Source organism: Passer montanus, unplaced genomic scaffold (assembly GCF_014805655.1).
Source record: "Passer montanus isolate IOZ18808 unplaced genomic scaffold, ASM1480565v1 scaffold161, whole genome shotgun sequence".
In the NCBI taxonomy this organism is placed as follows: Eukaryota; Metazoa; Chordata; class Aves; order Passeriformes; family Passeridae; genus Passer; species Passer montanus.
The window spans coordinates 642,881-662,712 of record NW_024363272.1 but is presented as its reverse complement, the minus strand read 5'-3'; the positions used below and the strand labels follow the sequence as shown (position 1 = coordinate 662,712).

At 54.6% G+C, this 19,832-nt stretch overlaps 1 protein-coding gene across 1 annotated transcript; it reads left to right on the top strand.

Moving 5' to 3' along the window:
- On the top strand, window positions 1-14,880 carry ACVRL1 (activin A receptor like type 1). The gene is made up of 10 exons (XM_039703233.1): window positions 1-295; window positions 5,033-5,103; window positions 6,298-6,522; window positions 7,712-7,911; window positions 8,005-8,104; window positions 9,446-9,592; window positions 10,816-11,091; window positions 12,558-12,755; window positions 14,364-14,494; window positions 14,583-14,880. Exons 2-10 carry the CDS (start codon window positions 5,034-5,036, stop codon window positions 14,715-14,717), a joined length of 1,482 nt encoding a protein of 493 aa, XP_039559167.1. The 5' UTR covers window positions 1-295; window position 5,033; the 3' UTR covers window positions 14,718-14,880.
- The last annotated feature ends 4,952 nt before the right edge of the window (window positions 14,881-19,832 follow it).

Genomic DNA, 19,832 nt, shown 5'->3' with positions numbered 1-19,832 from the left:
AGACCACAGAAGCAGCTGCCAAACGGCTGCGTTGGACAGCGGGGTGGCCAAGCAGGGCCCTGCAGGCAGGGCAAGGGTGACAATCCCTCCCCCAGCGGGACGGGCACGGCCGTGGGAGCCCCCTGGGTGGCAGCATGGGTGGTGGGAGGGCAGCAGACCCATGAAGATCCTCGGAGCTGGGGCTCAGGAGCAAAGCTGTCCCGGCTGAGGAGGATCCAGGAGCGGGGTCGTGGCCGGGAGAGCCCCACCAGGGCTGGGCAGTGCCAGGGGATCCCGCAGGACCTGGATGCTGGAGGTGAGTGGGGAAGAGCCACGTGCTCCTGGGGTCTGGGGCTTCCCTCCTGGCTGACCCCCCAAATCAGGATTTGGCCTCGTTTCCTTTGTGTTCTGTGGGACAGCAGTGTTGACATCAGGGTTAGAGAGGCTGGAATTGGGGCCAGGGGCACGACTCAGGGCTCACATCGGTGTGGGGGTGGCAGGATCTGCCCCCAGGTCCTGAAATAAAAAGCAACTGCAGCAGAAAGGCTGGGATCGGCATGGAAAACAGGGAATTTGGGTGTATTTTGAAAAAACGTGGGGGAAAAGGAGGGAAAGTTGACAGCTCTGCTAGCAAGTGAGCTCCAGCAGCCCAGAATGTGCTCAGTGCCCCTCTCTGCACAGCCAAATTCCAGCTCTCCCACAGGAGAGACCCAAATGGTCACTCAGGAGGCTCCATCTCCAAAAACAAGCTGGGGAGAGCCCCCCATGGAGCCCCTTCCCCGTGGAGCCCTCTGAGAGGCCAGGGTGGCCACGCCGCCCTGTCCCTGCCCTGCCCGAGGTGACACGGGCATGGCAGGCAGGTGCCACCACGGGGAGCCTGAGTGGGTTTTGTTGCTCTCTTCAGTGGATTTTGCCACTCTCTTTAGTGGATTTTGTTGCTTTCCTGGGTGGATTTTGCCGCTCTCTTGAGTGGATTTTTCTGCTCCCTTTAGTGGGTTTTGCCACTCTCTTTAGTGGATTTTTCTGCTCCCTTTAGTGAATTTTGCTGCTCCCTTTAGCGGATTTTTCTGCTCCTTTAGTGGGTTTTGCCACTCTCTTGAGTGAATTTTGCTGGTCCCTTTAAGCTCTCCCACAGGAGAGACCCAAATGGTCACTCAGGAGGCTCCATCTCCAAAAACAAGCTGGGGAGAGCCCCCCATGGAGCCCCTTCCCCGTGGAGCCCTCTGAGAGGCCAGGGTGGCCACGCCGCCCTGTCCCTGCCCTGCCCGAGGTGACACGGGCATGGCAGGCAGGTGCCACCACGGGGAGCCGGAGTGGGTTTTGTTGCTCTCTTCAGTGGATTTTGTCACTCTCTTTAGTGGATTTTGTTGCTTTCCTGGGTGGATTTTGCCGCTCTCTTGAGTGGGCTTTGCTGCTCCCTTTAGTGGATTTTTCTGCTCCCTTTAGTGGATTTTGCTACTTTCTTGAGTGGGTTTTGCTTCTCTCTTCAGTGGATTTTTCTGTTCCCTTGAGTGGTTTTTGCTGCTCCCTTGAGTGGTTTTTGCTGCTCCCTTGAGTGGTTTTTGCTGCTCTCTGTGTGGTGCACGTTCATGGAGTGGAAGTGCCTGTCAGTGAGAGGGGCTGGGCCGGTGGGTTCTGCTGGAGGGTGAGCAGAGCCTTGCTCACCTGTGACCCACCTGCAGCTGCAGACAGGGAAAGGAAAACCTTCCCTGTGCCTGGAACCAGGCTGGAGCCTTGGGGTGAGTGGCACAGCTCCTGGCAGCTCTGCCCTGGTGTCCTTCACCCTGGCACTGGCACTGGCACTGGCACGAGGGGCTGGGCTGTGTGTGACCCCCTGTGAAAAGGCAGCACAGGGAGCTGAGCCCTGAGCCACATCCCGTGGCTAAACCCCTCGTGGGCAGCAGGAAGCACAGGGGAAGGTGGAGGAGCTGGGATTGAGGAGCCTGGCCAAGCTGCCCTGGTAAGAGCAGGGACCCCTGGAGCACCCTGCCCACCCCCAGGGCTGTGCCCAGCCGCCCTTCCCTGGACTCCTCTCGCCTCCTGCTCCATTTCCCCTCTGCTTTCCCCTTCCCTGGGCTTTGCTCCAGCCCCTCGAGCTGCCTCTTGCTCCCAGCCAGACCCAGATCCCATCCCAGAGGTTTCCCCTGGAGTTTTTTCCTTCTCGTGATGCTACAAATCCCAGAGAATTTAAATAAGAATAATAAAACAGCACCCAGGCAGGCAGGGTGAGATGCTCTGGATGCCAGGAGGGCACGTGAAGGGAGGAAGGAAGGGACAGGGATGGAAGGCCAGGACTGGTTTGTGCCATTTCTGAACAGCCTGGGATGTTTTTCCTGTGGGATGCCAGGAGCAGCTCTGGATTAAGGTCTGCTCTCAGTAACAACGACAATCCATGGGATGTTTTGTACACAGCAGAGTTTGGGTGAGGCCCTGCCTGCTTTGTGTTTCATGGCAAATATCCTGCAGCTGTCTCATGGTTCAGGATTTTGGGGAAGTGGCTCTAGGGAGGGAATTCACCACCTGGGAGGATCAGCTTCCCTTTTAAATCACATATCCTGGAGCTCTCAGGACTGCAGGGAGTGTGGTGCTGGCAGTCAGGAATCAGCAGCCCAGCTCCAGAGGGGCTGAGTTTTAAAATAAAGCTGATCCTGGTTCAGATCTGGGAGAGTTGGGATTTTAAAACCAAGCAGATCCCAGCCCAGCTCTGGGAAAGTTGGGATTTTAAAATAAAGCTGATCCTAGCCCAGATCTGGGAGAGTTGGGATTTCAAAATAAAGCTGACCCTGGCCCAGATCTGGGAGAGTTGAGGTTTTAAAACAAAACAGATCCTAGCCCAGGTTTAGGAGAGTTGGGATTTCAAAATAAAGCTGACCCTGGCCCAGATCTGGGAGAGTTGAGGTTTTAAAACAAAACAGATCCTAGCCCAGGTTTAGGAGAGTTGGGATTTCAAAATAAAGCTGACCCTGGCCCAGATCTGGGAGAGTTGAGGTTTTAAAACAAAACAGATCCTAGCCCAGGTTTAGGAGAGTTGGGATTTCAAAATAAAGCTGACCCTGGCCCAGATCTGGGAGAGTTGAGGTTTTAAAACAAAACAGATCCTAGCCCAGGTTTAGGAGAGTTGGGATTTTAAAACAAAGCAGATCCTGGCCCAGCCGAGGGTCGGAAGGACCAGCCTGGCATCCCTCCTCCACCATCCCCAGGACCCAGGATCTGCTCTCTGTTTCCTCCCCTCAAAGCACATCCAAGCGAGTTATTTTGGGAGGAGAAGCCCGCTTTCCAGCAGGGCTGGAGGCTGCCGGCTCAGCCACGTCCGCGTGTGCGCTCCCGAGGGCCGGCCTTGCGTGACTGCGCTTCCCCATCAAGGCCAGAATCTAAACAATCTTGATTCCTGTCCCAGCAGCCCTGGGCTGGGCTCTTCAATTGCAGGAAACGGAGCCTTTGGCGTGTTTATGTCGGGAACACGAAGAATGAGGCCAGGAGGGGCCGGGGCCTGCGGCCGCGCGGCGAGGCGGGGGGCAGCGGGGGGACGGCCGTGTTTGCCTTGGCAGAAATGTCTCTTTCACAGGGAGAAAAAAAAAATAAAGGAAGATTAAAAATAGCCAAACTTCCCCCAAAGGCTCGGCGAGGAATTTTTGGCTGTCCCAGCGCCTCTGTTTGTGTCATTGATAAGCTGCGCACAAAAGCAGCCCCAGGAGGGAGACCCTGCCCGTGGCGTGGGCTGCTGGTGGTGTGGGGGTTTGGGCTCCATCCCAGACTCAGGTTTTCCAAAATCTGGGATCCCCAGCAGTGCTGTGGCACCATCAGGGCTGCCAAGGCCAGCGGGGCTGTGTTTTTATGGAGCAGGAGCCCTGGGAGCAGCGGGAAGTTATTGTATTTATGGGGTGCCTTGACGTTGGAAGGAACGTCGTTCTCAGAAGGCTAATTTATTATTTTATCATAATATATTAAAGAATACTAAACTATACTAAAGAATACAGAAAGGATACTTAAAGAATGCTAAAAAGATAATAATGAAAACTTGTGACCCTGTACAGAGCCCCGACGCACCTTGGCCTGATGTGAATTGTTTTGCTTCATTGATTGGCCAAAGAGTCAAAACAAATCACATCAGAAACCCAATGAAACAATCACCTGTTGGATAAAAATCTCCAAACACATTCCCCACTCCCTCCCAGGAGGGAGACCCTGCCCGTGGCGTGGGCTGCTGGTGGTGTGGGGGGTTTGGGCTCCATCCCAGACTCAGGTTTTCCAAAATCTGGGATCCCCAGCAGTGCTGTGGCACCATCAGGGCTGCCAAGCCCATGGGAGCTGTGTTTTTATGGAGCAGGAACCCTATGAACAGTGGGAAGTTGTTGTATTTACGGGGTGCCCTGATGCAGGAAGGAATGATGAACTGACTCCGTGTTCTTAGAAAGCTAATTTATTATTTTATGATACTATATTATATTAAAGAATACTAAACTATACTAAAGAATACAGAAAGGATACTTACAGAATGCTAAAACGTAATAATGAAAACTCATGACTCTCTCCAGAGTCACACACAGCTTGACTTTGATTGGCCAAAGAGTCGAAACAAATCACATCAGAAACCAAATGAAACAATCACCTGTGGGAAAACAATCTCCAAACACATTCCAAAGGAGCAAAACAGGAGAAGCAAATCAGATAATTATTGTTTTCCTTTTTCTCTGAGGCTTCTCAGCTTCCCAGGAGAAAAACCCTGAAAATGTGAATATATCAGGAAGGGCCAGCGTGGGGATCACAGGGAGAAAGGAAGGAGCTGGGGCTGCATGGACGTGGCAGGGCCTGGTTCCAGCACATTCCTGGGCCCTGTGGGGCCACGAGTGGCACCCCACGCCACGGCAGGGAGGTCCCCAGAGCTTGGGAGGTCCCGGGATGTGTTCTCAGGAAGGGCCGTGCCCAGGATGTCCAGAGCCAAACATCCCACCTCGCTGTGTCTGTGCCTGCCCCCCTCCCTTCCCAAAGCCCCCGGGGGTGGGGATGGGCCCTGGGGGGGCAGGGGCTGCTCTGACCCCTCTTCTGTCCCCAGGATGAAGCCGTGTGGGGCCGGTGGCTGGGTGGTGCTGGCGCTGATGACCCTGTCCCTCAGCTTTGCCGCCGGTGAGTGCCAATGCAGAGGGGTGGCAGCAGGTTAAAATAAACCTTTTTTATGCTTTTTGGGAGCATCTCTGCTGAAAATAAAAGCCAGGGAGGAAGCTGGGCTCCTCAGGGACTGTGCTATGCCCCTGTGGTACGGTGAGCCATCCCCCAGAGAGGATCTCAGCTTAATTAATTGTGGTTGATTGAGCGCTTTGCTGTCACCGGAGGGGAGATGGGGAAAGGCTGGTACCACACACTAAAAATGTGGGTTTTCCCAGGGCTGGTGGTGAGGATGATGATGATGGTGGTGGTGGTGGGAAGCAGGAGGAGCTGCTCAGCATCCCAGGGGAGCACCAGGTGACCTGGGACAGATCCAGGCTGGGTGCTCGTGCAGGGAGGTCCAGGGAGGAGCAGCAGAGCTCACTGGGGGATGATTCTCCACCGAGTCCCTGTCCTGCCCACGGGGCCACCAACCCCAAACTGGCCCCAGCAGCACCCCACAGCACCAGGCAGCCTTTGGGCAGGGGGACAGGAGGGCAGGATGGCCACCACAGCCATCCCCTCGCTGTCCCCTCACCACCGGATGTCTGGCTGCCCTCAGGCTGAACTCCCTGATTCCAGGAGGGATATTTTCTGTGCAAAAGGGCAGGGCTAAATTAGGAATTTGGGAGCGTGGCTGCCATCTGAGCCACTCTGGCACAGGAAAGTGCCTTCAGAGAAGTCAGGAAAAACTCCAGGAAAGACCCTGGGTTTGGCAGCCAGCTCCCAAAACACCCACAGGGAAGGCACTGGCTGAGTTTGGGGATTTTGATCTCACCCCAGGCTCCCATAGGTCCCTTGTCCCCTGGGATTTCGTGGGCAGGATGTGACTCTGTGTGTTGCAAACCAGTGCATCCCAGTTAATCCCAGCTGCTGGGCTGGATGCCCAGTCCATCCCATGGAGCCTCTTGGGGGTGTGGGAACAGGGGACCCCCAGGTTCAGGGCTGGGTGTTGGAGCCCATCTGGGAGCTGGTGATTTTCTGGGAGGTGCCAGCATGGGCTCCTTGTACTGAGCACCCACATCAGCCTTCCCTCCTTCTCTGACAGTCCCAGACTGCCCATTCTCAAAATTTGGAGCCTTTAGGAGAATGTCCCCGTCCCCAAAGCCACCAAAGCTCCCGGGTGGGCAGTGGGGTGACCCTGTGGCACAACGTGTCCCCTCCTGGTGCCCGCAGAGGAGCTGCTGTGTGCCTGTGACGTGCCCCACTGCAGCCAGCCCAACTGCACGGGCAAGGTGTGCTTCGTCAGCAAGAGGAGGGAGGAGGGCACCATCACCCAGCACCGGGGCTGCTTCTCCCAGAACATTCTGGAGCACTGCCACACGCCCGTGACGGAGCAGTACGGCATGAGGTGCTGCAACTTCCACATGTGCAACGCCAAGATGGAGATCTTCCTGCAAGGTACAGGGGGCAGGGGGCAGGGGATGAGCTGCCCACGTGGCTGGAGATGTGGTTGGGTCTCAAGATTGTCCTTGCTCAGCACCTGCAGAGCCACCACAGTGTCCCTGCTTGGGGTGTGCCTGCAGAGCTGCCATTCCTGGGGTTGATCCCTGTCACCATCATATTTTCTGGAAAAATCTCCTTGCCCAGGGTTTTCTCCTGGGAAGCTGAGAAGCCTCAGAGAAAACAAAAACAATATTATCTGATTTGCTTCTCCTGTGTTTTGCTGCTTTGGAATGTGTTTGGAGATTGTTTACCAGCTGGTAATTGTTTCATTTGTTTCATGTGAATTGTTTTGACTTAATGGCCAATCACAGTCAGGCTGTGTCGGGACTCTGGAAGGAGTCACGAGTTTTTCATTAGTATCTTTAAGCCTTCTGTAAGTATCCTTTCTCTATTCTTTAGTATAGTTTATTTTAGTATTCTTAAATATAATACAGATCATAAAATAATAAATTAGCCTTCAAAGAACATGGAGCCAGATTCATAATTCCCTCTTCATCGGGGGTCTCTGAAAATACCACACATCCAACGCATGGACACTCTCCCCCAGGTCCAAGCCCAAACCCCTCCACACTCCCAGGTCCACCCTCACGCTTCCATCCCTCATTTTCTATTTGCAGGGACCCCCACGGCAGGGAGGAATGATGACTCTGACTCCATCTTCTCAGAAGGCTAATTTATTATTTTATAATACTATATTAAAGAATACTAAACTATACTAACTAAAGTTATTATTATAAAATTATTATCTTTTTAGCATTCTGTAAGTATGCTAAAAAGATAATACAGAATGCTAAAAAGATAATAATGAAATTATTATCTTACAGAATGCTAAAAAGATAATAATGAAAACTCATGACTCTTTCCAGATCTTGACACAGCTTGGCCCTGATTGGGCAAAGAGACAAAAAATTCACACCAGAATCCAATCAACCATTGGATTAATGATTGGATCCACATGAAACGATCACCTGTGGGTAAACAATCCCCACACACATTCCACATGAGCAAAATACAAGAGAAGCAAATGAGATAAGAATTGTTTTCCTTTTCTCTGAGGTTCCTCACATTCCCAGGAAAAAAATCCTGGGCAAAGGGATTTTTTTCACAGAATGTGAATGCCCACACCCTCATTTCCCCCACCCAGGAGAAGATGCCCTGGTGAAGACACCTTCCCTTCCCAACCTCCTGCTGATGATCTTCGTCCCGCTGCTCTCCCTCCTCCTCCTCGCGGCGCTCGCGGCGCTCTTCTGCTGGAAGGTGGCCCAGCACCGCCACAAGCACAGCGACTTTGGTGACACTGACCTCATGCTGAAGGCTTCCATGATGGGAGACAGCACCTTGGAGGTGGGTGAGCTCCGTGAGGGACCCTCAGTGTCCCCAAGGTATGTGGGGGGGGATGGCCACCACGCTGACCCCGTGGCCACCCTGTTTGCACAGGACCTGCTGAACGACGACTGCACCACGGGCAGTGGCTCTGGGCTGCCTTTCCTTGTGCAGAGGACGGTGGCTCGGCAGATCACCCTCATGGAGTGCGTGGGTAAGGAGAGGAGGCGGCCCCAGCCACCCCCAGACCCAGCTGTGTCAGCCAAAACACAGCAGCAACCCTGTCTTGGTTTGAAAAGTCAGATTGTCTGCTAAGGAAGGCAGGAGCCTCCCCTGAAATGGAAAATGTAAAGCCCCTCCCTCTGAATTGTTATAATTTTGAAATTAAGGGGCTCTCAGGCAAAGATATGGGAGCAGGATTAACAGTTCTTTATTAGGGAATAAAATTAAAATAAAATAAAATAAAATAAAATAAAATAAAATAAAATAAAATAAAATAAAATAAAATAAAATATGCAGTAATAGAAAATAACACTGCCAGAGTGAGAACAGACCCTGTCCCCCTGTGGGTCAGGGTGGTGGCACAGCCCCATCCCATGGGGGCTCAGCCCTCCTGCAGTGCCAGCTGTGCTTCTGCTGGAGCAGGGATCCTGCACAAGGGGGGAGTTTTCCTCTGCAGCTCCAGGGCTGCTGCAGATGGGCCTGCTCTCCCTCTGGGAATGCAGGGCAGGAGAAAGCTGCTCCTCTGGGAATGCAGTGGGCAAAGGCTGCTGGGCTGTGCCAGGCTCAGATTGTGTCCAGGGAGGAATGTTTGAAATCTTGGATTGTATCCAGGTAGGAATGTTTGAAATCTCAGGTTCTATCCAGGCAGGAATGTTTGAAATCTCAGATTGTATCCAGGTAGGAATGTTTGAAATCTCAGATTCTATCCAGGTAGGAATGTTTGAAATCTCAGATTGTATCCAGGCAGGAATGTTTGAAATCTCAGATTGTATCCAGGCAGGAATGTTTGAAATCTCAGATTGTATCCAGGCAGGAATGTTTGAAATCTCAGATTGTGTCCAGGGAGGAATGTTTGAAATCTCAGATTCTATCCAGGTAGGAATGCTTGGCTCCTCCCCTGGACAGGGCATCTCCCAGTGGGATGATGGAATTTTATCAGGCATGCAGGGACACTCACTGGCCATGAACAGAAGATAATTAATAATTAATGGCCCATTAACACATGGTAATTAATAATTAATAGCCCATTAACAGCAGATATCTCCTGGAGGGAGGATTGGTTGTGGCAGAGATAAAGAAAACTGCCCAGTGTGCAGTAGATAATGCCCCACCTCTAACAGATGGCAAATAGAATTCACACATTACTTCACAATTTAGGACAAACCCCAAATTCTTCCCCTGTCCTGCTGCTGGGGAGGGAGGGAGCAGCTGGGTGGGCGAGGGGACGTTGGCCAAGGAGCCCCTTGCTGCTCCAGGGCTCTCCCAGACGGGATCCAGGTGCCCACGCTGGCTCCTGGGGGCACTGTGTGACACGGTGGCACGGCTGTGACAGGTAAAGGGCGCTACGGCGAGGTGTGGCGGGGCGTGTGGCACGGCGAGAGCGTGGCCGTCAAGATCTTCTCCTCCCGGGACGAGCAGTCGTGGTTCCGTGAGACAGAGATCTACAACACCGTCCTCCTCCGGCACGACAACATCCTGGGTGAGCAGCAGGGCTGGGGAGAGGGGGCAGCTGAGGGGTGGTTCCTGATCCCAGGTGTTTCCCAGGGTCCCTGATCCCAGGAGTTTCCCGTGATCCCAGTTGTTTCCTGTGATCCCAAGTGTTTAGCAGGGTCCCAGGTGTCTCTGCCTGTCCCTGATTCCAGGTGTTTCCCATGGTCCCTGATCCCAGGTGTTTCCCAGGATCCCAGGTGTTTTCCAGGGTCTGTGTCCCCAGGTGTTTCCCAGGTTCCCTGATCCTAGGTGTTTCCCAGGTGTTTCCCAGGGTCCGTGATTCCAGGTGTTTCCCATTATCCCAGGTGTTTCTTCCTGTCCCTGATGCCAGGTGTTTCCCAGGATCTGTGTCCCCAGATGTTTTCCAGGTGTTTTCCAGGTGTTTTCCAGGTGTTTCTCAGGACCCCAGGTGTTTCCCATGATCCCAGATGTTTCCCAGAGTCCCAGGTGTTTCCCATGGTCCCTGATCCCAGGTGTTTCTGAGAGTCTGTGTCCCCAGGTGTTTCCCCAGGATCTCAGGTGTTTCCCAGGTGCTTCTCCTTGCCCCTGATCCTAGGTGTTTCCCAGCTGTTTCTCACATGTTTCCCAGGTGCTTCCCAGCTGTTTCCCATGTGTTTTCCATGATCCCAGGTGTTTCCCCAGGTGTTTCCTAGGGTCCCAGGTGTTTCCCAGGTGTTTCTCCCTGCCCCTGATCCCTGGTGTTTCCCAGATGTTTTCCATGATCCCAGGTGTTTCCCAGATGTTTCTCCCTGCCCCTGATCCCAGGTGTTTCCCAGGTGTTTCCCAGATGTTTCTCCCTGCCCCTGATCCCAGGTGTTTCCCAGGTGTTTCCCAGATGTTTCTCCCTGCCCCTGATCCCAGGTGTTTCCCAGGTGTTTCTCCCTGCCCCTGATCTGAGGTGTCTCCCAGGTGCTTCCCAGATGTTTCCCAGGTGTCTCCCAGGTGTTTCTCCCTGTCCCTGCTCTCAGGTGTTTCCCAGCTGTTTCCCATGATCCCAGGTGTTTTCCATGATCCCAGGTGTTTCCCAGGTGTTTCTCAGGTGTCTCTCAGGTGTTTCCCAGGTGCTTCCCAGGTGCTTCCCAGGTGTTTTCCATGATCCCAGGTGTTTCCCAGGTGTTTCTCAGGTGTCTCTCAGGTGTTTCCCAGGTGTTTCCCAGGTGCTTCCCAGGTGTTTCTCCCTGTCCCTGACCCCAGCTGTTTCTCCCTGGCCAGGTTTCATCGCCTCTGACATGACCTCCAGGAACTCGAGCACGCAGCTCTGGCTCATCACGCACTACCACGAGAACGGCTCCCTCTACGACTACCTGCAGAGGACAGCCCTGGACGTGGACACCTGCCTGGGCCTGGCCTCCTCCATCATCTGCGGCCTTGTCCACCTCCACGTGGAGATCTTTGGCACGCAGGGCAAACCTGCCATCGCCCACCGCGACCTGAAGAGCAGGAACATCCTGGTGAAAAGCAACCGGCAGTGCTGCATCGCAGACCTGGGTGAGACGGAGGGGTGAGGTGTGGTACCCCAGGGGTGAAGTACCCCGGGGGTGAGGTACCCCAGGGGTGAGGTACCCCAGGGATGAGGTACCCCGGGGATGAGGTACCCCAGGGGTGAAGTACCCCGGGGGTGAGGTGCCCCAAGGGGTGAGGTACCCCGGGGATGAGGTACCCCAGGGATGAGGTGCCCCAAGGGGTGAGGTACCCCAGGGATGAGGTGCCCCAAGGGGTGAGGTACCCCAGGGATGAGGTGCCCCAGGGATGAGGTATCCAGGGGTGTGATACCCCAGGGATGTGGTGCCCCAGGGATGAGGTACCCCAGGGATGAGGCGCCCCAGGTATGAGGTATCCAGGAATGGGGTATCCAGAGATGTTGTGCCCCAGGGATGAGGAATCCAGGAGTGTGGTACCCGGGGGATGAGGTATCCCAAGGGTGAGGCACCCCAGGGGTGAGGTACCCCAGGGATGTGGCACTTATGGGTGTGAAACCCCAGGGCAGTGATAGCCAGGGCTGCAGCACCCAAGGGCACCCAGGGGTGTGATACCCCGGGGATGTGGTGCCCCAGGGATGAGGTACCCCAGGGATGAGGTATCCAGGGATGAGGCACCCCAGAGGTGAGGTACACCAAGGATGAGGTACCCCAGGGGTGTGGTACTCAAGGAATGAGATACCCCAGGGATGTGGTATCCAGGGGTATGGTAACCCAGACGTGTAGTACCCCAGGGATGAGGTACCCCAAGGATGAGGTACCCCAGGGATGTAATAACCCAGGGATGAGTAATACAGGGGTGTGGTACCCCAGTGATGTGGTACCCCCGATGTGTGGTACCCCAGGGATAAGGCACCCCAAGGATGGGGTATCCAGGGGTGTGGTACCCCCAGTCATGTGGTACCCTGGAGATGAGGCACCCCAGGGATGAGGTATTCAGGGATGAGGGACCCTGGGGATGACATGCCCCAGGGATGTGGTACCTCATGGATGAGGTACCCCAGAGATGAGGAATCCAGAGGGGTGGTACCCCAGGGATGATGTACCCTGGGGATGAGGTACCCCAGAGGTGAAGTACCCTGGGGATGTGGTACTCCAGGGACGTGATACCCCAAGGATGAGGTACCCCAGAAATGAGGTACCCCAGAAATGAGGTACCCCAAGAATGAGGTACCCCAGGGATGAGATACCCCGGAGCTGTGGAACCTCAGGGACATGGTGCTCTGGGGTTGTGCAACCCCACAGATGTGATGCTCCAAGGACTGTGGTACCCTGGGGATGGAACATTCCAGGGATGTGATGCCCCAGGGTGGGGGTGCCACAGGGACGTGGCATCCTGGGGTTTTGGGACCTAAGAGATATTGAGCCCCATGGATGCAGCACCAGCACAGCACTGCTCAGGGCCGGTATCCCAGAATTTTATAGAATTTATGACCTTAAAGTCATCCCAAATGACTCTGTGACCCGTCCCCCCAGGGCTGGCCGTCATGCACTCCCAGGGCAGCGACTACCTGGACATTGGCAACAACCCCCGCGTGGGCACCAAGCGCTACATGGCCCCGGAGGTGCTGAGCGAGCAGATCCGCACCGACTGCTTCGAGTCCTACAAGAAGACAGACATCTGGGCCTACGGGCTGGTGCTCTGGGAGATCACCCGGAGAACGGTGGTGAACGGTGAGCAGCTCCCGGCCGCCGGCCCCGCTCGCTCCCGGCTCCCCGCGAGGCTCCGCGCCCGCTCCCTCCTTCTCTCCTTTTCTTGTTCCTTTTTTTTTTTTTCCTCCCCTTTCCTTCGCCCAGAAGATTAGCTGTAAATTATAAACACTGTAATCTAGTGTCAGCACCCGGCTCCCTGATTAAAGGGCCCATTAGGCTCAATCAGTGCTTTGTTTGTTCAGCGCTGATTAGAAAACAAGCGGCTTCAAGCGCTGCCTGGAAAGCGGCCACGGCCGGGACCTCCGGCCGCAGGGCTTGGCTCGGGAACTCCGCACTGGGACAAGGGGAAGGGTCCCCCCGAGCTGGGGATGAACCGAATTTGGGCTGCTTGGCCAGCGCTGCTCATCACGGCGAAGTCCATTTAAACATTAATGAAATGGTGGGCGCTGGCGGATGAGTGGGAGGGTCCCCCCAGGGGCAGTCTGGCCGGGATAATCTCATTTACGCCCCCAGGGCTCCCTCGGATTACACATTTACTCCGAATTACCCCAGCCTTGCGCAGGAATGACCTTCAGCCGGCTGGGTTTAACCCTTCCAGGACCCCTCACTCTCCAGGACAGCTTCAGGGTATTGGGGATGGGGAACTCCAGGGCACCCCGAGGTTTTGGGGTCATTCTTTGGGGTGCAGGGAGCTGCTGGGGGCTCGAGGCTTCCCAGAGCCATTAAATCCCACGAGGACACGGACATATGCGAGCGTTAAACCGAGATTAGCTGGGCCAGCTGGCAGGCTGACCACCAGGGGCTGCGTGGAGGTGGCCGCAGTGCCAAGGGCTGCTGTCGGTGCTGGAGCTGATGGTTTTTCGTGGTGGGGCTGGTGCTGGACTGGTGCCAGGGCTGCAGCTGGTGCTGGAGCCACCGGTGGTGCCAGAGGCAGCTGCCAGCACCCCGTGTGCCCAGGAGAGGCACATCCCACGGGGATGCTGCGGGGAGCAGCTCGGCCGTGCCCACGACTGAAATATGGAGCTCCTCGAGCCAGGTCTCATAAACTCCTGGAGATTTATTTCACACCAGAGATAGCTCGGCTACCTCAGATGGCATAAAATCAGCAGGATGGTTTCTGCGGTGGTGCTGAAAACAGAAAAGTTTTAATAAAAGGCAAAATAACAAAGCTCTTTACAGAGAAAAAAAAGAGCCAGGTGCAAAAGGTTCTTGCTAAAACCTCACAAAAGCAATTAGTTCCTTTGTTCTTTTATTTTTTTATTGAATTGCTCAGGGGGAATTTTTTGGCTGCTGTCCAATTGGCTATCCTTAAATTTGAGGTGAAGTCCCCCAGGTCCTACGCGATGCCTTTTTCACTAATTGAGGAGAGAAACTTCTGGGTTTATTTTCCTTTTTAAGCGGACAAAGGACAGTTTGGTCACTCCGTCAACAGGGGGCACATTCCTACACGTGATGTGCAGGATGAGGATGAGGATGGGGTGAGGATGAGGATGAGGATGGGATGAGAATAGGGGTGAGAATAGGGGTGAGAATGGGGATGGAGGCGAGGATGGAGTGAGGATGGGGGTGAGGATGAGGATGGGGGTGAACCCCTCGCTCTCCCCGCCCTCACGCCCCCCCGTCCCGCAGGCATCGTGGAGGAATACCGCCCGCCCTTCTTCGACGCCGTGCCCAGCGACCCCAGCTTCGAGGACATGAAGAAGGTGGTGTGTGTGGACCAGCAGACCCCCGTGATCCCCAACCGCCTCTTCTCCGACTCGGTGAGTCCCGGGGGAGCCGCTCCCCTCCCACCCATTACTGCCCATTAAACCCTCGTATTTATCATTTTTTTTTGTGCCTCCTCCTCAGGTTCTGTCGGCGCTGGCGAAGATCATGAAGGAGTGCTGGTACCAGAGCCCCTCGGCCCGTCTCACCGCCCTGCGCATTAAAAAGACGTTGAAGAAGCTGAGCAATTCCGTGGAGAAGCCAAAACTGGAGCAGTGAGTGCCGGGAACCGGACACCGGAGCCACTGGCGGGCGGCACCGGGGACGGCATGGCTCCGGTCACCGAGGGGATTCGCTCACAGCTCCCGCCTCCCCCACTCCTCCTTCGAGCCCGTTGAATTTGCAAGCACGAAAAAAATAGGAAAAAAAAAAAAAAAACAACCCCAAACACCAAAGGAGGAATCTTCCACCCGGCCATAAAAATATCCCTGGATCCGTCACCCGACACCGGCGCGTCTCGCTGCGCCGACAGGGACGGCAGCTGCTCGCCCACCCCGAGTGGCACCGGCGGCAGAACCCCCCCAGCCCCCGGGGCACCGGGAGCTGCCCGGACCCGCCCGCCCGGCGCTGGCAGCGCCAGGAATTCCCCGGCACGGCCGCTAAAGGAGGGATGGGTTTCGCTGGCAAAGGGTGGCACAAGGGCAGCACCCACCCTGGGCAAGCCGGATCCGCAGCCTGGATTGTGGCGATCCCAAAAATGAGGAGCTGGCGGCGTCCAGAGTGATCCAGAGCATCAGTGTGGGGGTCCCGTGGTGATCCAGCCCTGGGGGGAGACGTCAAAAAATCATTTGGGATGATTTTTACGCTCATCGGTTCCAGCAGCCAGCATCCCCCTTGCCAAAGAAGTGCCCTCTTGGCTCTTTGTCAATATTTTGGTGTTTTGGCTCGGCCAGCTTCATCCTGCGTTGCTCCTCGCCATCCCAAAATCCACCCCATGCTTGGAGATGTTTGGACATGACCAGGACGGGACGTTCAGCAGAACCAGCTTTGCCACATAACTATTTAATTATTAAGATTTAATATATTTAATAAAGTGTAAAGCTATTTTATCACCTAAGAGCTGCCCAAGCTCCCGTGCTGGGCATGGGCACCACGGCAGGATGGGTCTGGGCACCCCTGCCTGGCTCAATTTAGGGTTTCAGCTCCAAACTTGGTCTGTGCCCAGTTAGAGACTGGGAGGAACTGGGCAGCAAAGGGCAGCTGCTGGTTTTGGGCACGGCATGAGGTTATGGGGGGGCTTGGGTGCCTTAATCGGGGCTTGGAGTGCTCAGCTTGGGGCTTGGGGTGCCCTACCAGGGTTTGGGGTGCTCAGTCTGTGGTTTGGGGTGCCCTACTCAGGGTTTGGGGTGCTCACCCTGTGGTTTGGGGTGCCCTACCAGGGCTTGGGGTGTTCTACCAGGGTTTGGGGTGTTCTACCAGGGTTTGGAGTGCTCAGCTTGGGGCTTGGGGTGTTCTACCAGGGTTTGGGGTGCTCACATGGTGGTTTGGGGTGCCCTACCAGGGCTTGGGGTGTTCTACCAGAGTTTGGGGTGCTCAGCCCAGGGTTTGGGGTGCCCTACCAGGGCTTGGGGTGTTCTACCAGGGTTTGGGGTGCTCAGCCCAGGGTTTGGGGTGCTCACCCTGTGGTTTGGGGTGCTTAGCCAGGGTTTGGGGTGCCCTAAACCAGGGCTTGGGGTGCTCAGTCTGGGATTTGGGGTGTTCTACCAGGGTTTGAGGTGCTTACCCAGGGTTTAGGATGCTCAGCCTGTGGTTTGGGATGCCCTAAACAGAGTTTGGGGTGCTCAGCCTGTGGTTTGGGGTGCCTTACCTGTGGTTTGGAGTGCCCTAACCAGGGTTTAGGATGCTCAGATGGTGGTTTGGGGTGCCCAGTCCTGGGCTTGGGTGCCCTACATGGGGTCTGGGGTGCTCAGTCTGTGGTTTGGGGTGCCCTACTCAGGGTTTGGGGTGCTCACCCTGTGGTTTGGGGTGCCCTAAACCAGAGTTTGGGGTGCTCAGTCTGGGATTTGGGGTGTTCTACCAGGGTTTGGGGTGCTCACATGGTGGTTTGGGGGTGCCCTAAACAGAGTTTGGGGTGCTCAGCCTGTGGTTTGGGGTGCCTTACCTAGGGTTTGGGGTGCCCTAACCAGGGTTTAGGATGCTCAGATGGTGGTTTGGGGTGCCCTACCAGGGCTTGGGGGGTTCTACCAGGGTTTGAGGTGCTCACCCAGGGTTTAGGATGCTCAGCCTGTGTTTTGGAGTGCCCTAAACAGAGTTTGGGGTGCTCACCCTGTGGTTTGGGGTGCCTTACCTGGGGTTTGGAGTGCCCTAACCAGGGTTTAGGATGCTCAGACGGTGGTTTGGGGTGCCCTACCAGAGTTTGGGGTGCTCAGATGGTGGTTTGGGGTGCCCAGTCCTGGGCTTGGGTGCCCTACATGGGGTCTGGGGTGCTCAGTCTGTGGTTTGGGGTGCTTACCCAGAGTTTGAGGTGCTTAGCCAGGGTTTAGGATGATCAGCCTGTGGTTTGGGATGCCCTACCTGGCATTTGGGGTGCCCTAACCAGGGTATGAGATGCTCAGCCCGTGGTTTGGGGTGCCCTAACCAGAGTTTGGGATGCTTAGCCCATGGTTTGGGGTGCTCAGCCAGGGTTTGGGGTGCTCAGCCTGTGGTTTGGGGTGCTCACCCAGGGTTTGGGGTGCTCAGCCAGGGTTTGGGGTGCTCAGCCTGTGTTTTGGGATGCCCTACCTGGGGTTTGGAGTGCCCTAACCAGGGTTTGGGGTGCCCTGTTCAGGGTCTGGGGTGCCCTGCCCGGGTTTGGGATGCCCAGCCCAGGGTGGCTCAGTCCCTACCGCCCCAAGAGGATGGCACACGCACACTCCCACATCAAGCACACACACAAATCATGCTTGCACACAAAAATCATGTTTGCACACACACCCTGCACACCTGCACACACAAATCATGCTTGCACACACGTCCTGCACACCTACACACACAAATCACGCTTGCACACACAGCACGTGTACACTTGAACATGGCTCAGCCTGTGTTTTGGGATGCCCTACCTGGGGTTTGGAGTGCCCTAACCAGGGTTTGGGGTGCCCTGTTCAGGGTCTGGGGTGCCCTGCCCGGGTTTGGGATGCCCAGCCCAGGGTGGCTCAGTCCCTACCGCCCCAAGAGGATGGCACACGCACACTCCCACATCAAGCACACACACAAATCATGCTTGCACACAAAAATCATGTTTGCACACACAAATCATGCTTACACACACACCCTGCACACCTACACACACAAATCATGCTTGCACACACAGCACGTGTACACTTGAACATGTTATGAGTGCTTGCACACGTGTTGTGCCTGAACACACGCACACCAGGTGTGCTTGCACACATGTCACATTTGAATCACATGTGTGTACACACACCAGACACAAACAACACGTGAACACACAGAGCACACGCTGTGCACACACATCAGACACAGCTGCACACACAAACGCCTGAACACAGACATCACACACTGTGCACACACATCATGCTTGAACACACCAATCACACATGTGCACACACCAGACACAGCTGCACACGTGAACAATGCCTGAACACATAAATCATGTACACATGACCACACACATCACGCTTGCACACACGTGTGTGCATACACACCATGCAGGCCTGAAGATGCACAAATCACCCATGAACACGTGCACACAACTCACACCTGAGCACACGTGATGTGTGCTTGCACAAACACGGCACGGTGTCACAAGCATCCCATGAATGCACACACAGACACCACGTGTGGTTACAGCACACGTGATTGCACACACACAAATCACACTCGGAAACACGGGTCAGGCGGGCTGGAACACACTCATCATGTGTGTGCACACACATCTCACACACAGAAATCACACATATGTCACGCACAAAAATGAAACATGTCACACACACATACCATGCACAAAAATCACACACATCTCACACATCATGCACAAAAATGACACATACATATCACACACTTATCACACACTTATCACACACATCTCACACTTATCTCACACTTATCTCACACTTATCTCACACATAGTTTACACACTTATCACACATATATATCACAAATATCTTACACACTTATCACACACATATCTCACACTTATCACACACATATATCACACATATCTTACACACTTATCACACACATCTCTCCCATATCTCACACTTATCACACACAATTATCACACCCATATCTCACAATTATCTCACACATATCTCACACTTATCACACACAATTATCACACCCATATCTCACAATTATCACACACATACCTCACACTTATCACACATTTGCACACACATATCTCATCCATATCCCACACTTATCTCATCTATATCTCACACTTATTTCTCCCATATCTCCCGCTTATCCCACCCTTATCTCTCCTTTATCTCATCCACATCCCCACATATCCCCCCCCCCCCCCCCCCCACCCCCCCCCCCCCCCCCGGGGGGGGGGGGGGCGGCTCCCGCCGCGCTCAGCCTGTGTTTTGGGATGCCCTACCTGGGGTTTGGAGTGCCCTAACCAGGGTTTGGGGTGCCCTGTTCAGGGTCTGGGGTGCCCTGCCCGGGTTTGGGATGCCCAGCCCAGGGTGGCTCAGTCCCTACCGCCCCAAGAGGATGGCACACGCACACTCCCACATCAAGCACACACACAAATCATGCTTGCACACAAAAATCATGTTTGCACACACAAATCATGCTTACACACACACCCTGCACACCTACACACACAAATCATGCTTGCACACACAGCACGTGTACACTTGAACATGTTATGAGTGCTTGCACACGTGTTGTGCCTGAACACACGCACACCAGGTGTGCTTGCACACATGTCACATTTGAATCACATGTGTGTACACACACCAGACACAAACAACACGTGAACACACAGAGCACACGCTGTGCACACACATCAGACACAGCTGCACACACAAACGCCTGAACACAGACATCACACACTGTGCACACACATCATGCTTGAACACACCAATCACACATGTGCACACACCAGACACAGCTGCACACGTGAACAATGCCTGAACACATAAATCATGTACACATGACCACACACATCACGCTTGCACACACGTGTGTGCATACACACCATGCAGGCCTGAAGATGCACAAATCACCCATGAACACGTGCACACAACTCACACCTGAGCACACGTGATGTGTGCTTGCACAAACACGGCACGGTGTCACAAGCATCCCGTGAATGCACACACAGACACCACGTGTGGTTACAGCACACGTGATTGCACACACACAAATCACACTCGGGAACAC

Coding starts and splice junctions, on each gene's coding strand:
- ACVRL1 (XM_039703233.1), top strand. CDS start 5,034: ATGAAGCCGTGTGGGGCCGGTGGCTGGGTGGTGCTGGCGCTGATGACC. Junction 11,092..12,557: donor GTGCTGCATCGCAGACCTGG/GTGAGACGGAGG, acceptor CCGTCCCCCCAG/GGCTGGCCGTCATGCACTCC. Junction 12,756..14,363: donor CCGGAGAACGGTGGTGAACG/GTGAGCAGCTCC, acceptor CCCGTCCCGCAG/GCATCGTGGAGGAATACCGC.